We start from the raw sequence: 18,264 nt of genomic DNA on the forward strand, positions 1-18,264 counted from the left end.
TTTTTCCAATAAATTATTTCCCAAAAAACAATTTTCTATTCTTTTAATTCCTTTTCTCTCCCATTCACTAAAGGAAAAGTTAGCTATTGTGAAAGGGATTAGTTGATTCTGCGTCAATAATAATTTTGGTAGCTGGTAATTTGTTTTTTTTCCTTTCTACGTAAAACTTCTTCCATATGTTGAGTAAATGATGCAGTACTGGTGAACTTTTATATTGCACCAGTTTTTCATCCCACTTATAAAGTATATGTTCTGGTACCTTCTCCCCTATTTTATCTAGCTCTATTTTGGTCCAATCTGGTTTTTCCCTTGTCTGATAAAAAATCTGATAAATACCTTAATTGTGCTGCTCTATAATAATTTTTAAAGTTTGGTAGCTGCAAACCACCTTGTTTGTACCATTCTGTTAATTTATCTAGCACTATCCTCGATTTCCCCCCTTTCCATAAGAATTTCCTTATTATTCTCTTTAGTTCATTTTCAAGAGGGAAATGTTTGTGTATTTTGGTCAGTATGGTTCATAGTGTGAAAAAAAAGACTTTAAGGGAATTGGTAACGAATGAAATAGGTATTGTATCCTTGGGAAGACATTCATTTTAATGCAATTTACCCTCCATATCAATGTTAGTGGCAATTCTTTCCAATGTTCTAAGTCATCCTCTAATTTCTTCATTAATGGCTGATAATTTAATTTATATAGGTGGCCTAAATTGTTATCTAATACCTAGGTATCCGACTGCTTGTGTTTGCCATTTAAATGGTGATTCTTTTTTAAACTCTGTGTAATCCGCATTATTCATTGACATCGCTTCACTTTTATTTGTGTTGATCTTGTACCCCGATATTTCTCCGTATTCTCTCAATTTCTTATGTAGTTCTTTTATTGATATTTCTGGTTCTGTTAAGTATACTATGATGTCATCTGCAAATAAACTGATTTTATATTCCTTCTCTTTTATTTTTATCCCTTTTGTTTTATTTTCTGTTCTTATCAGTTCTGCCAATGGTTCTATTGCTGAAGCGAACAGTGAGGGAGATAATGGACATCCCTGTCTAGTTGACCTACTTAATTTAAATTGGTTCGATACATATCCATTTACTGTCACCTTTGCCAATGGTCCCTTATAATATGCTTTAATCCAATTAATATATTTTTCTGGTAGGTTGAACCTCTGTAATACTTTGAATAAATAATTCCATTCTACCCTGTCAATATATTCCCCTGCGTATCTACAATCTTCAAAAAAATATCTTGCATAAACTTTTGATCCTCCTCATTAGGTACATATATATTGAGCAAATTCCAAAATTCTGAATATTCTGACACCTTATCATTACATACCTCCCTGCTGGATCTATTATTTTCTCCACTATTTTGATTGGTACATTTTTATTAATTAATATAGCTACAATTCTAGCTTTTGAATTATATCATGCTGCTGCTACGTGTCCTACCCATTAATTTGTTATTTTCCACTTCAGTTAGATGCGTTTCCTGCACAAATGCTATATCCCTTTTTTCTTTTTTCAGTTAATTTAATAACCTCTTCCTTTTAATTTGGTTATGTATGTATTCCATTAATGGTTATAGTTATATAGTTCAACGTGGCCATCTCATATCTTGTTTACACCTCATTTCCGCTTCCTCTCCACCACCATCCCTCTTTTCCCCATTTTCATCTCAGTTTTCCCTTTTTAAACTCAATGCATGTCAACACATTTAAAACATAATATACTCCAACAACTCCCACATCCTTAACCCCAAATGCCTCCCCTTTCTGAGTTGCCCCTTATCCCTTGCCGGGCAACCACAACTCCCCTTTCCATTTGGATTGAGATCCTGTTCGCAAGCATCAACTGATTTCGCAGTGATGGTTATTCTCTCCCCTCCCCCCCAACTTCTCCCCGAGAAAACACTTTTTTTACACATATAACAAAGCTCTTCCTTTTTTTTCCCCTTACTTCGTTCCTTCCCTTCTCTTTTCCCTCTTTAGTTCTTTACATATACATTGTTTTTATATCTTTATATATACTTTATCTCCGATCTTCATTCTTATTACATCTCTTCATCTCTCCTTCTGTCCTGCAAACGCTCTGCAAATTCTTGTGCTTCCTCCAGATCCGAGAACAGTCTGTTTTGTTCCCCGGGGATAAATATTTTAAGCACAGCTGGATGTTTTAACATGAGTTTATAACCTTTTTTCCATAGGATTGATTTTGCTGTACTAAGCTCCTTCCTCTTCTTTAAGAGTTCAAAACTCATGTCTGGGTAAAAAATTATATTTTGACCCTTGTATTCCAGTGGTTTATTATCTTCTCTAATTTTATTCCTTGCCCGCTCCAGTATATTTTTGATGTGTCTGTGGTTTCGGAGCTAGTGTTCTGTGTGCCCTTTCTATTTCCATTTCTTCCTGCATTTCTCTCGTTCCCAGGACCTTCGGGATCCATTCTTTTATAAATTCCTTCATATCTGTGCCTTCTTCACCCTCCTACAGGCCCACTATTTTTATGTTATTTCGCCTACTATAATTTTCCAACATATCAATTATCTGAGTTAAAACTCTTTAATTTTTTGTCATTTTCTTCCAATTTTCCTCTTAACTTATTTACCTCCATTTCTACAACTGTTTCTCGTTCTTCCACATTTTCTACTCTTTTCCCTATTTCTGTCATGACCAGTTCTAATCTTTGCATTTTATCTCCTGTTCTTTTCATTTTTCTTTTAATTGCACGAAATTCTAATGGCAGCCATTCTTTTGATGCACTCATTTGTTCTTCATAAAAGCTTTATCTATATTCTGTCCATCTGTTTTACCTTCTATTTCTCTGTGAAGATCTTGGTCTTCTTCTTCCTCTTCTGTATCTGTATCTGTGTTTGTGTCTTCTTCTCTTTGTATCTGTCTTTCTTCTGATTTTCCTGATGAGTTGCTTGCCTCACTTTGTCGGGCCTCTTCTTGCTGGGCCTCTTGCTGTTGGTCCTCTCCTTCTGAGCTGCTCACCTGTCAAGCCTCCTGCTGCTGCTCCTCTTGCTGTTCACCCCGTCGACTTTCTTTCTCACCTGGTACTTCACTCCCTCTCCTACCACCTTCTTCATCTTTCAGCTGAGAGCCCTGGTGTCGGGAGTCCCTCAGCTGGTCGCGCCGTGGTTGCCCGCTCCTCAGCTGAGCCCACCTCCCGTCGGTGTTTTCTTTTACCTTAGATTGCGCATTTGCTCACTTTTGTTTGGCTCAGAGACCCATTTTTGCAATCCACCGGTCGGTAGGTCCCGACTCCATAGGGCCGACACCAACCTCGGAGATCGGCCGCTCTTCGCCACCATGGTTCCCTGTTCCTTCGTGCAGGTAAGGCCTTCTCCTTTCTTTTCTGGTGTCCTCTTTCTTGGGTGCCATTTTATTTCTCTTCTCTGCAACTTTATCTTTTATTTTTTATATTTGTTGAATTTTGTCTTTTCTTGACTTTTTCTCTTTTTCTGGAGAGGGCTGGTTTTACCTGACTGGCCATTACTCCATCACGAAACTCTTTTGAGTGACATCATTTTTAACCTACTATAAATTCCTACACATTTCTCAAATATTTTGCAATGGACTATCAACCTTTGGTAGTATTTATGTAATTTTTGCCTTCAATGCATTCGAGAGGTTTGATCAATTTGCATCAGTAATTTCTGTAATGCTGATATAGTTGACAATTTGTTAAAGGAAAATGCGTAGAGTTATTTAAATTGAGGGCATTCGTAAACAACCATTATTGTTATATCCTCAGTGGCATTGTGCATTGATAAAATAGCAAAACTTGCAATATCACTCCTGTGTCATGGACCAAACAGACCTCTGAGATAATGCAAACGTGTACTATTGATGGAAGTGTTACAATTGAACATGCCTTTTATAAATTCCTGCATGTGTGCAGATTATGGAAGGGTATATGGCATTGTAATATTACACGCAACTACTTTTTCCATTTGATTTTTCTTTTAATAAATATTTGAAAGTCTAATGAGATCTAAAGTAGCATTCACATTTCTTGAAGGTAAAACTGACAAAAAGCACGTGGTTCATTGCTGTGGATTAGATGACTTCACCTCCAATGAAAGTGGATCTCGGCCAAGGTCAACTTGTCAATGCCTGGAAATGGTTGTAGAAATGTCCAGGCCAAGAATAGCAACAAAACATGAATGTTGCCCTCTGTTTGAATTTTAAATTCATAAATTTAAATTTTAAAGTTAGACATACAGGATGGTAACAGACCCTTTCAGCCCACGAGCTCGTGCCGCCCAATAACACCCAATTGACCTACAATCCTCGGTACTTTTTTTGAAAGGCTTAAGGAAACTGGAGCATCCGGAGAAAGCCCACGCAGACATGTGGAGAACGTGTAGACAGATGGGATTTGAATCCTGATCACTGGCGCTGTAACAGCGTTACACTAACCACTATGCTAACGTGCTACTTTGTTTTATTTAAAATATCCTATTTTATCCAAAATATTTAGAACCCTTGTTTCATAGTCTCCAGGAGAAGAGCGCATGACGTCCTAATGGCGATTCCTAAGAAGTATTTATTCTCACCATACCCTGAACCAATGAAATTTGGGAAGTGAGAACTAACACCAAACCGAAATAAAACAAACCAGAGCTTAATATCTGAGTTAATCCCCAGCTCTCATCAGACACCAAATATTTTGGGAATGTTATTTGTGCACTGCTGCAGGCGGAAGGGGAAGGGGATGACTGCTGGGTTGAGTTTGCATGTTGTGTTTAGTCTGAGTTTATTTTGCTCTCATTTGCGTGCACTCCAATGTATAAATCAACAGAGCTTAATAAAGGCATGTGGCGGCGCACATCCTCATGGCGAACCGGCTCCACTTGTTTCGCCGCGTGGTAGGGCAGCCATCGGGAAATGGCGTCGTCAGAGGTTTCTTCTTGACTCCAGCATCCCTTATAGCGCGCACCCTGGGCAGTGATTATGATGTCACAGTGCACCAGGTGACTGAGCTCATGCTGCCCTTAAAGGGGCGTGCTGAATATGAATAAAAACAGTCGTTAACGACCCTCAATGTGGTGGCTGTGTTTCTTCCTCTGCTCACACCGCCACAGTGGTGACCCCGACGAGCCCAGATGTTTTTCTGGACTCAAAACACCGTGGATTTAGCAGAGGTTAACACTCTCCAACAAGCTACCCCCGCTTTTGGACCCATCGACCGAGAACGTGGTTCAGACAGGCGGAAGCACAATTTCAACTCCGCAACATCTCCTCAGACGCCATGATGTTCTATCATGTCGTGAGCGCTCTGGACCAAGATATGGCAGTGAGGGTAGACGACATCATCCAACCCCCACCCCCCGGCCACGGGCAATTACACCGCCCTCAAAGACCTGCTGCTTGGAACTTTCGGGCTAACTACTCCCTCCCTCCCCCCCCCCCCCACTACCAACGAGCTTCCAGGCTCCTTCACCTTGGTGGGCTTGGGGATCGTAGTCTGTTGGCGCTGATGGATGAAATCTGGCCCTGGCGGAAGACCACAAGCCTTGTTTTCTCTTCTGCCAGATATTCCTGGAACAGATGCTGGAGGACATCCAGCTGCTCCTCACAGATGAAGACTTCTCGAACCCGAGAAGAGCAGCAGCCCATGCGGATGCCCTCTGGCGCACGAAGAGGGAGAGCGAGGCAGCCCTCAACCAGGTGGCACAACCAGGAGCCAGCTGACTGCAAGCCTCTCCCAAGACCAAGCCAGAGGAGGGCCAGTCAACCTGGTGTTTTCTACCACCAGCGCTGGGGAGCGCAAGCCTGTAAGTGCCACCAGCCCTGCGGGTTTCAGGGAAACGACCAGGCCAGCTACCGTTGATGGCTGCGACAGCTGGCAACACAAGCAGCCTCCTTCATGTGATGGACGGATCCACCGGCCGCCAATTCCTGGTGGACATGGGCTGAGCTCAGAATCCTACCCCCACAGCATTAGAGACTCGCACCTGATCTCGAGGTCCAACCCTGCAGGCGGCCAACGGCTCCACCATCAGGACCTACAGCACCCACAGGGCAGAGATCCAGATCGGGAAGGAGAAGTTGCACTGGAGGTTCGTCCTTGCCTCCATGGGCACAGTGCTGTTAGGGGCTGACTTCCTCAGAGCTCACGGCCTACTGGTTGACATGAAGGCTGGTCAACGCCCGAATGTTCCACTCCACCCGACTGGACACAGAAGCCTGCAGGCCTGAAATCGCCTCCATAGCCGACGCCGCCAGGAACAAGTTCAACGAGATCCTCCACGAATTCCCCACCATCTTAGAACCACGGTCAACGCCACCCTGCCCCCGCATGGGTGTCTTCCACCACATTGCCACACAGGGCTCCCTGCTGCACGTTAGACCCAGACGGCTGCCAGCCGAGAAGATCCAGCAGGCAAAGGAGGAGTTCTCCAGGCTCCAGGAACTGGGAATCGTCCGGCACTCAGACAGCACCTGGGCATCACCACTCCATATGGTCCCGAAATCGACTGTGAGCTCCTGGCGCTACATTTGGCCATCCGCCATTTCTGCTACTTCCTCAAGGGCAGGCCATTCACAGCCTTCACAGATCACAAGCCCCTCACTCAAGCACTGGCGATGGCCAAGGATCTGTGGTCCGCCAGACAGCAGCGCCACCTCTCGTACATGTCTGAGTTCACGACTGACATCCGACACAGGGCCGGCAAACACAATGTTGTGGCGGATGAGCTCTCCCGTCCAGCCATCAACACTCTCGCACCCGTCCTGGATTACGAGCAACTGGCTCAGGCACAGAGGAACGATGTGGAGATGCAGGCCTTGTGGACCACCATCTCAGGCCTCAAACTCAAGGATGTCCAGGTGCCCAGCAGCCCGGACACATTGCTCTGTGACGTCTCAACAGGCACGCTGTGCCCGGTGGTCCCGCCACACTGGAGGACTGATCCACGACCTTGCTCACCCAGCGGTAAAGACAACCATGCGGATGGTCGAGGAGAGGTTTGTGTAGCACGGGTTGAAGAAGGAAGTGGCGGAACTGTCCAGGAATTGTACCAGGTGCCAGATCTCCAAGGTCCAGTGACACACACGAGCCCCCATCCAGAACTTCGACCCGGCGGTTCGCAGATTCCAACACATTCATGTTGATGTCGTCGGGCCCCTGCCAGTGTCCAAGGAGACTCGTTACCTCCTCACAGTGGTGGATCGGGCCACAAGGTGGCCAGAGGCTGTCTTGATTAAAAGGCCTCTGCAGAGACGTGCGCCAGGACTCTGGTCAGCCAATGGATCGCCCGTTTCAGAGTCTTGACGCACATCACTAGCGACAGAGGGGCGCAGTTCACGTCTGTCCTGTGGACTCAGATGGTGAAGCTCCTGGGGGGGTCAAGCTCCACCACACCACAGCATACCACCCACAGTCTAACAGGTCGGTGGAGATGTTCCACAGGCACCCGAAGGCCTCGCTTATGGCCAGGCTCTCCGGACCAGACTGAGTGAACGAACTACCCTAGGTCCTCCTTGGGATTAGGGTGGCACCCAAGGAGGACCCGCAGGCATCAGCAGCGGAGATGGTCTATGACACACGGCTTTCCCTGCTGGGTGAGTTTTTTGGACCAGACCCTGACACCATGGGCACCGACAAAAACCTGCTGGCGGACCTTGGCAGGCGACTGGCCTCCCTAGCTCCCCCACCATGGCACCCAGCTGTTTCATCTCCCCAAAGAGCTCAACTCGGCCCAGTTTGTTTTTGTGTGGAGGGGACCACAAGGTGCACCGCTACAGTGACCGTACGAGGGGCCATACAAAGTCTTGCACTGGTCCGGTGGAACCTTCACCCTGGACGTTGGGTGGGGGGGGTAGGGGAGAGGAACTTTTTACTTTGGCAGCCCCTTTGGACTTATCACAGCCGGTGCAGACGGCCGCGCCCAAACGCCGGGGCCGGCTGCCAAAGTGATAGGACGCGTAGCCATTTCTTGGGGGGTGGGCGGGGGTTGTGTGGCAAAGCACATCCTCATGGCAAACTGGCCCCACTTGTATTGCCACGTGGCGGGGCAGTCATGGGGAAATGGCATCCTCAGAGGTTTCTCTCTGACTCCAGCATCCCTTCCAGTGCCCACATTATGATGTCACAATGTACCAGGTGACTGAGCTCATGCTGCCCTTAAAAGGGCGCGCTGAATTAGAATTAAAAACAGTCGTTAAAGACCCTCAATGTGGTGGCTGTGTTTCTTCCACTCCTCACATGGCCACAGGCAATTCCTTGCTACAAAATTCTGAAAGTGTAAAGCACAGAATAAAACTGTTCAGTGTCTTCGCTGTTATGGTAACCTAGCAATTAAATTAGCTGACAACGGAATGAGTTCTGGATTATCAATCTCTTGAGATGTGTATAAATACAAATTTGAGTAAGAATTGGAAGTTCATCTGGCCAGCATTACTCCCTACAGCCAGCTCTACCAGTAAAAACTGTTTGGTTAATTATTTGGTGATAAACTCATTTCCAAGTTGGTTGTGCATTTGCATATTTAACTGAACCTCAAATGTAGCCTTAGTGATCTGTTCTATTCCTGCTGTTATGCAAATTGTCTGTCACATATGGTTTTTAACTGCAGACGTGTAACAGCACAATCAAGGAATTTTGCCACTACATGGGCAGCCAATTCCTGCACCACGATTTATCCTGCAGGGACCCCTACAATCTTTTGGAGGAAGACTGCAGTGTAAATAGTGCCGGAAAAATTAGTTGTCGGTTCTCCACTCGACTGCACGTCCAATCACCGGGACTGTTGCACTCAGGTTCTTGCAGTCTAAAAAGGTGCCCAGTGTGAACGACCACACAGACAGTAATTATTGTTAATTTTTTCAGAGATTTTTCCCGACATTGCAGTCTAAAAAACATTAATAAAGGAATTTTGACGTCTTGTTATTGAGGATACAGTGATTATCTTTGTTCTTGGTATTACAGTGCATTCCCATTTGATTGGAAAGATGAGGATGTAATATGACATATGTCTATGAAAGCTATTATACTGTCTTAATGACTCATGATTAATCTGTGGCCCAACTCCATAAACCAAGACATCATGTTACAAATCAATTACCTTTTATCATGTACTGTCTCTTGACCTACCAATGCTGTCTGATAAAAGTAATTCCCTGCAGTTTTAAAAATTTAAATTTAGACAAACAGCACGGTTACAGCCCATGAGTCCATGCTGTCCAATTACACCTAATTGAGCGGTGGGAGGAAGCCGCAGCCCCCAGGTAAAACTGATACAGGGAAAAGGTACAAACTCCTTACAGACTGAGCAGGTTTCGAACTCCGGTCCCAACCTCTAGCACTGTTACAGCGTTGCACTGACCGCTATGCCAACTGTGCTGTTTTTTTTCCCCACTCTGTTTTGGATCTTCATAACATCTGTTTGTGCATTCTTATCCTCCAATAGTTAAATTAGCTTCTCCATTCAATCAATTGTTCTTGATCCTTTCAGTCTGCTCAGTCTTTAATATTAATTTCAATAAATGAAGCCCTAATTTGTGTATCACTAAGGTCGTCATATATTAAAATGTGATGTGCTGAAATCTTCACACTATGCAGATCCTGTTACGCATCTTCCACTCCTCTTCTAGTCTAGACTGATGTTCCACCAAAACTTTGACTTTGTTCCCCATGATCAGATTGTTGTGAAAGATTGCGATGAGTGTGCTGTCTTTCAAGCAAGGGAGGGTATTCTATTTTCAAACCTTTCAACCTCTGCTAGTTGTTTACTGCCTGCATTTAATTGTTTGATCAATTCCCATATCCTACCAGAGCCATACCTTATGTCCTTTACTGTGTTGTAAATTTTACTTGTCTCAGTGCATGCATAACCCTTGTTACCTTCCATTTTTGAGGTAATGTTAAGCTTAAATGCTTAACCATGTATTATCCCATTTTCCTTGGCTTTCCAGCATCCTTACCGTGGTGTATTAAATTTTTGAACCTATTGCAGTTCTGTGCTGCTCTCGGGCAGCATGGTTTGTGTAGCAGTCAGTGCAACGCTATTACAGCGCCAACGATCTGGGCTCAAATCTGGCGCTGTCCATAAGGAGTTTGTACATTCTCCCCATGTTTGCGTGGGTTTCCTTCCACCATTCGAAAATGTACTAGGGTTGTAGGTTAATTGGTGTGTTTGGGGGCGGCACAGGCTCATGGGCCAGAAGGACCGGTTACCGTGCTGTGTATCTAAATTTATTTTTAAATAAATTAGTATGTAAAGGTCATTCCATACTCTGGTTATTGGGTGTCATCTACTCAAATATTATTTTTTTTTAAAATTAGACATACATCATGGTAACAGGCCCTTTTGGCCCACGAGTCAATTAATCTACACCCCTGGTACATTTTGAAGGGTGGGAGGACACCAGAGCAGACATGAGGATAGTGTACCAACTCCTTACAGACAATGCTGATTTGGCGTTCAGATTTGTTCTGTAAAATTACATGTTTCAGTTTTTCTTTTAATACCCAAAACATAATCTGATTGTCAGTCTGCTGCCTTTTAAAGGGTTCTAATCAGAAATAATGACCATTCTTTTTCTTCCACTGATGCTGAGTTCCTAAAGTTGATCCAAATTTTGGTATCTGCAGTCTCTTGTGCCTCTAGACCAGAAACGGAGTTTGGAGAAGCTTTGTGATCAAGACTGTGAGGTCTCTGCAGTTTCAAAGAGCAAGCCTGTGGTGGGAACTGAAAAGGGGGTAAAATATTCAGATGTTTATTATAAAAATTCCAATCATCTACTTTTCAGATCATTGCGGAAGGCGCCAATGGACCAATGACTCCAGAAGCTGATAAGATCTTTATGGAAAGGAACATCATGGTTATTCCAGTGAGTAATTGCCTGACCGTGTTTTATGCTCGTGGCAATTGCCCTTCCCTTTTTGTGGCAACTGCTTTCTAATCATCTCTTCTGAAGTTTTGATTGCAGTCAGCCTGCTGTGACTTGCATGTTATTTCCTGACTAGTCCATATGAATTGGAATTTCTATGGCTTTAACATTTGTGAGGTATTTTGAATATCTTGAAGAAGGGCTCAGGCCCGAAATGCCAGTTGCACATCTTTACCTCCTGTGGGCGCTGCAAGAGCTGCTGAGTCCCTTCTGCATTTGTGTTTTTTTTACTGTAATCACAGCGTCTTCAGACTCTTCTTTAATTCGTCATGTACTTTGAATTCCTTTTGGAATAAAATTCAGCTCTATTCCCATGCTAATGATATTAATTTATAATTTTTGTCATTTGATTTTTGGAGAATGTCAGTAATTAAGTGAAACTATAAAGAAAAGCAGTTTTTCTCTGACCCTAGCAAGAGATTAGTGACCCATTTAACAGTGTCTGATTCTTATGGGTGAATAAACAGTTTGATGTAAAAGGGACAATATACCATATATTTCGGCGTACAAGTCAACCGGCAGATAAGCCTATGCCCCCCCCCCGCTCTATTTTAGCCTCATTTTAATGGTTTCAGGATGTATCCGGTGTACGTTGACCCCCATTTTCGGACTGTCCAGGCCTCCCAGCAACCACCTCAAAAAAAAAATTTAAAACACCGTTCACCATGTAACAAAACCGTAAATTAAACAAGGAAAAAAAAATTGGCCTAACGGGCAGGAGCAGTGAACTCATTCTCCCGAGTAGGAGCAGTGACATCACTCTCCCTGCGGGAGCGGGAACCTCGGACCTACATGGCAGGAGCGGCGACCTCGTTCCCCTGGCGGGAGCAGAACCCCCTGCCAGGAGAATGAGGTTGTCACTCCTGCTCCAAAGAACGAGGTCACAGCTGCTGCCACGTGGAAGGGGGCGTGACCTCGGTCAACGTGGCAAGAGTGGCAACCTCTGCTTACCAGGCAGGAGTGGCAACCTTGGGCTTTATAATAGTAGAATGTCTGGATGGATTATGGTGTCACCCAGCAGTGGAGAGGTGTCAGGGAATGGTGGGGAAATGCTTCCAAGCTCGACTGATATGCCAAATGTGCACTTCCAGGGTCAACTTATGCACTGGATTGGATTTTGAGCTAAATTTAAGGTCTCAAAAGTATATCCAGCATATAAGTCGACCCGCATTTTTTTTTGAGCGTTTAATGCCGAAATATACAATATTTGCTTTTGGCTTTTTTCCCAACTCAATGCTGCTTCTAACTTTTTTTTTAAAAAAGAATCTGCTTTTGATTAGACAATTTAATTTTTGTGTTTCTGGTCTGAACTCTGTCTTGCACTGAATGAGAACTGAGACCATATTGAGTTGAGAGGTGTAGTTAGTAACTAATTCCCTGCAGCCGTTGACATAGACATCTGCATGAGATACCAGAGGTTAGTGCTTCTGTGCAGAGCCCTCTCATGCTGTGATTCAGACAAATTTGCCGATGGCACTACAGTTGCCGTTAGAATGCAGTGAGGAAGCGTACAGAAGGGAGATGGATCTGCTCGATGAGTGGTGTCAGAAGAACCAGCTTGCGTACAACGTTGGCAAAACGAAGGAGGTGATTGTGCCCTTCAGAAGGAAATCAGGAGAACACGAACCAGTCCTCATCGAGGGGTCAGCAGTGGAGAAAGTCACAAACTTCAAATTCTTGGCTGTCAACATCTCTGACGATCTGTCCTGGAGCCTTCATGTCCATGCAATCATGAAGAATGCTCGCCAGCGACTATACTTGAGGAGATTTGGGATGACCAAAGATCCTTGAAAATTTCTCTAGGTGTACCATGGAGAGCATTTGGATTGGTTACCTGTCTGGCACTCAGGACAGGAAAAACTATAGAGGGTTGTTAACATGGCCTGTGCGCCAGTCTTCACTCCATCGAGATAATCTACAAGAGGCGGTGTGTTAAGAAAAAAGCCTCTATCCTCAAGTGCCACTGCCACCCTCTTCACTCTGCTACCATCACTCAGCAGCTCAAGATGGCTTCTTCCCCCCTGCCATCAGATTCCTGAATGAACAATGAACCACAGACCCCTTCCTTTGCCTTTCTTTTTCTTGCACTTTTTTATTTATTTTGAAATGTCGTTTATAAAAAAATGTTTGCACTGTGATGTTGCCACAAAACAATGAATTTTGTGACATGTTCATGACAATAAATTCTGACCTCTGCAACGGTGTCCCTTCCTCTGCAGGATCTATACTTGAATGCTGGTGGTGTCACAGTTTCCTACTTTGAGTGGCTGAAAAATTTGAACCATGTGAGCTATGGCCGATTGACCTTCAAATATGAGCGAGACTCCAACTACCACCTACTAAGTAAGTGAAACTGTTGTGAATTTGAGGGACAGCCACTCTCCTGGTGAGGGACAGTATTCTCATGATTTTGTTTTAGAATAAATTGTTGTTTTCTGTGCCATGGCAAGCTTTAAGTCTTCCTTGAGGGGGTCAGCAGTAGAGAAGGTCAAGAACTTCAAATTCCCAGGTGTAATCTTCTCTGAGGATCTGCCCTCGTGCCTCCGTGTCAATGAAATCACGAAGAAGGCTCGGCAACTGCTATACTTTGTGAGATTTGGTACGTCGCCAAAGACTCTTGCAAAAAAATTTCTACAAGTGTATCACGGAGAGCATTCTGACTGGTTGCAACACTGTCCAATATGGAGGTGCCAATGTACAGGACAGGGAAAAAAAAACTCCAGAGAGTTGTTAACACAACCAGCACCATCACGGGCACCAGTCTTCACTTCATCGAGTGCATCTACAAGTGGCAGTGTCTTAAAGCAACTTCTATCCTCAAGAACCTTCACCACTCAGGCCATGCCCTCTTCACTCAGCTACCATCAGGAAGGAGGTGCAGGAGCCACAGGCACAAGGACAGCTTCTCTCCCCCCCCCCCCCCCCCCCCCCCCCTGCTGCCATCAGATTTCTGAATGGACAGTGAACTAGAGACACCACCTCACTTTCTCCTATTTTTTTGGCACTCTTTATTTTGGAATGTCATTTATAGCAATGTTTGTACTGTGATGCTACCGCAAAGCAACAAATTTTGTGACATGTTCATGACAATAAATTCTCATTCTTAAGTCATCCAGAGGTGACATTAGAGGGTGGGGCTACACTGGTCTAGAAGTATGTACGTGTGATAGCAGATGTGTGGGGAATTCGTAAGCTTGTGACTCCAGCAAGGATCTGCCTAAAGCAGATTGAGTTACATTCATAAATATTTGTTTAATTTTCTCCTGCACCTCTGCTCGCAATAGATCATTTGAGAAAGATGCAGGAACCTGAATCCCATTTAGATCACTGTGCTCGAGTAGTTTGAGATTGGAATGAAAGCACTTTTGAGGTAGAGTTTAAATCCAGCCTGGATCGAAGAAGTGACTCCTGTTGTGGAAATTATATTTGTGAAGTCACTGCCTTGAAAACCTATGACAGAAAATGAGTGAGACTTGTCAAAGGTTCTAGTTCACTCATGGTAATAGTTCTAAAATGTTAATGAACACCATGTTTTATTTTTGGGGGGGGTGGTTAATGCATTGATTAAAATTCACGCATGTTGTCCTGAATGTATTGTTTTATGTGTGGCAACTGACTGATAACGGTGGTGAACATTAACGTGGCCTGCTGCAATTTTCTTGACCAATTCTGTAATTTGGCACTGCGTGAGGGTGAAAGTTGCCCCAATGTGACTCCCACAGATAACACATTTTACAAACCACATTACACTGATAGAATTTTTTTTTAAAGTATCTCAATGGAAAGTAGTTCCATGACCATTAGATGGTGAGCTGCTGCAAGATGTAAGCAGTAAAATGAACTGTTTTTAACTCTGATGTGATTGTATCAAATTTGTTTTTTGGCTGATGCACAAATGATTATTTAGTGACGAAATTAAAAGGTTTGACTTGATCTTAAAAGCTGAGGCACTAAAATTTCACGTAGGCTGCCCTCTGTTGGCAGAAAGAAACCAAATCCTTCAAGATCAAATTTATCTTGTCATCCGATTGTACCAGTCTTCTTTGGCTTGGCTTCGCGGACGAAGATTCATGGAGGGGGTAAAAAGTCCACGTCAGCTGCAGGCTCGTTTGTGGCTGACCAGTCCGATGCGGGACAGGCAGACACGATTGCAGCGGTTGCAAGGGAAAATTGGTTGGTTGGGGTTGGGTGTTGGGTTTTTCCTCCTTTGCCTTTTGTCAGTGAGGTGGGCTCTGCGGTCTTCTTCAAAGGAGGCTGCTGCCCGCCAAACTGTGAGGCGCCAAGATGCACGGTTTGAGGCGTTATCAGCCCACTGGCGGTGGTCAATGTGGCAGGCACCAAGAGATTTCTTTAGGCAGTCCTTGTACCTTTTCTTTGGTGCACCTCTGTCACGGTGGCCAGTGGAGAGCTCGCCATATAATACGATCTTGGGAAGGCGATGGTCCTCCATTCTGGAGACGTGACCCATCCAGCGCAGCTGGATCTTCAGCAGCGTGGACTCGATGCTGTCGACCTCTGCCATCTCGAGTACCTCGACGTTAGGGGTGTGAGCGCTCCAATGGATGTTGAGGATGGAGCGGAGACAACGCTGGTGGAAGCGTTCTAGGAGCCGTAGGTGGTGCCGGTAGAGGACCCATGATTCGGAGCCGAACAGGAGTGTGGGTATGACAACGGCTCTGTATACGCTTATCTTTGTGAGGTTTTTCAGTTGGTTGTTTTTCCAGACTCTTTTGTGTAGTCTTCCAAAGGCGCTATTTGCCTTGGCGAGTCTGTTGTCTATCTCATTGTCGATCCTTGCATCTGATGAAATGGTGCAGCCGAGATAGGTAAACTGGTTGACCGTTTTGAGTTTTGTGTGCCCGATGGAGATGTGGGGGGGCTGGTAGTCATGGTGGGGAGCTGGCTGATGGAGGACCTCAGTTTTCTTCAGGCTGACTTCCAGGCCAAACATTTTGGCAGTTTCCGCAAAGCAGGACGTCAAGCGCTGAAGAGCTGGCTTTACCAGCACAGAACCTATATACATATATTAAATATTAATAAGAAAAGGTACAGGGAATTGTTTTAGGAGTTCAACAGTCATTCAGCATTCTCACTGCCCATGGGAAGAAGCTATTCCTCAGCCTGGTGGTTCTGTATCTCTTCCGTGACAGGAATAGTTGAAAGATGCTGTGTGTGGGGTGGTAGGGTCCTCGTCAACAATTGTGGTACATAATGCCAGTAGGAGAGAGGAAGGGAGACTCCGGTGTTCCTCTTTCTGTCACTCATGATCCTGTGGATTGACCTCCAATCCAATGCTCTACAGCACACATGTCAAACTCTGGCCCGCGGGCATATAATTATATTTGGCCCGCAAGATCATTTCAAAAATGTATTAGAGGTGGCCCGCCCTGCAGCGAGAGCCGATGCTGTATTTTGGTAATGTCACCCCCACCATCCTCCCCCTTCATTGCACATCCTTCCCCATTGTAACACGAGAAATTGTAACACGAGAAGTCTGTCGATGTCATCAGCCGGAAAGCCGGTTGGAAGGCTCCCCGCACAACCAGTCACTTCTCCCACCTGTCGAGCGGTGTGGCGGATGGGCGAGCGCCTGTGATTGCCTGTCGGCGCGACGGACATGGCAGGCTGCGCACGGCCCCCGGGCAGCGCAAGCCCCCCGCGACTGGCACCGGACGGCCCTTCCACAGCGCGAGTGCACTTCTTCCGGTCGCCACGGCCTTCAGCACTTGCACCCGCGCGGACCTCAGGGACGGCTGGTTCGGCCCTGCACGTGAAGAGAGAGATGGTGGCTGTCCGCAAAGGCTGATCGGCAGCGCGCTGGGTCTGAATGGGTGGGTAAGCAGGGGTGGGCAGAGGGTGTAGGTGAGGAGTAATGGGCAGGGGAAGTTATGGTGGTGCGAGGGGCAGTTAGAGGGAGGGATGAGTAGAAGGAGGGGTGGATAGGGAAGAGGTAAAAGGGGAGGGGCAGGGCGAGTAGGGGAGGGGTGATTAGAGGGTGAGAGATGGGTAGAGGGACAGGTTGAGGGGAGAGGCAGTAGAGGGGCGTGTATAGGATTGGGTGGGTAGAGGCAGAGCGAGTGGAGTGAGGGGTGAGTAGAGGTTTGGTAAAGGACTGGTCAGGTAGAGGGATGGTGGGTCGAGGGTGAATAGAGGCCTAGAGCCTGAGGAGTGAGCAGGAAATGCTGAGTCCTGATGCAGGCCATAATGGACACAGCATGTGAATGCTGACTACATCTCCACAGGGACCAAATATGTTTCCCTCAGGTCAAGCAAAGGGTGAACTTGATCTACACACTCCTGACCTGTAACATTATCCTCCTAAAGTTATATCCTAAAGTTTAGCATTACATATGTTGAAAGAAGAGAAAACATGCAGATGTTGTTGAAAATTTTCAATAAATATTTAGTTCGGCCCTCGACTTAGTCCAAGTTTTTAATTTTGGCCCTCCGTGAATTTGAGTTTGACACCCCTGCTCTACAGCGACCATACCACACTGGCAGGCAAGAACGCCCTCTATGGGGAGAAAGTAACAACTCTTTACAGACAGCGCAGGATCCACACCCTAACTGCTATGCCAACCGTTCTGCCAAATCTTGTAATGTTTCAGTGGTGCAAATGGCCCCTGAGCCCCACTCTAGTGTGGCTATGGCTCTTCACCACCACCGCCCTCCAGACTCTCTCCACTAAACTGTCACTGAGGTTTCCAAGTAAAATGGATCCCTTCTGGGGCATGGCATCCCATCAGTTTTAGTCTCTTGTAGATTTCACACATCATATCACTCTTATCTGTGGTAACTTGGCAATATCCACTGTAATACCTGTAAAGACTCCATGATCCTTAAAATTAATTAAATACTTTTTGATTATATCAATCATTTTCTTATCTTTGAGGTTTATTGGAATACTTTAGTGGGCACGTTAAACAAATTCAAGTTGTTTATGCTGTTGCACTGCTGTGCTGTGTTTTGATGGAGAGTGGAAGTTACAAAATAATTTTATTTAAAATCTTCAGGTCGTGCCTTGTTCTGCAAGATCAGAATTTGTAGAATGGCAGAGAAAGTGCCACAAAGAATATAGGAATCTATAGCACAGCACAGTTCAGGCCCTTTTGCCCACAGTATTGGTGGTGACCTAATAACCAATTATAACAACTGCCCAGAATTTCCCGACTATATAAGCCCTCCATTTTTATCAGTTCCACGTGCTTATCTAATAGTCTCTTAAAAGATTCTATCGAACCTTCCTCCACCGCTGTTGCTGGCAGTCCCACATCTCCATCGGGCACACAAAACTCAAAACAGTCAACCAGTTTACCTATCTCGGCTGTACCATTTCATCGGATGCAAGGATCGACAA

General features: G+C 45.2%; 1 protein-coding gene across 1 annotated transcript in view; it reads left to right on the forward strand.

Annotated features, from left to right (window-relative positions):
- glud1a (glutamate dehydrogenase 1a) overlaps positions 1-18,264 on the forward strand; it is a 77,107-nt gene that overhangs the window by 50,485 nt on the left and 8,358 nt on the right. The window contains exons 9-10 of the mRNA XM_069885737.1: positions 10,767-10,847; positions 13,127-13,250. Coding sequence (XP_069741838.1) covers positions 10,767-10,847; positions 13,127-13,250 — 205 coding nt within the window. The remainder of the gene's footprint in view (positions 1-10,766; positions 10,848-13,126; positions 13,251-18,264) is intronic.

The sequence above is a fragment of the Narcine bancroftii genome, chromosome 6 (genome assembly GCF_036971445.1).
Source record: "Narcine bancroftii isolate sNarBan1 chromosome 6, sNarBan1.hap1, whole genome shotgun sequence".
Classification (NCBI taxonomy): domain Eukaryota; kingdom Metazoa; phylum Chordata; class Chondrichthyes; order Torpediniformes; family Narcinidae; genus Narcine; species Narcine bancroftii.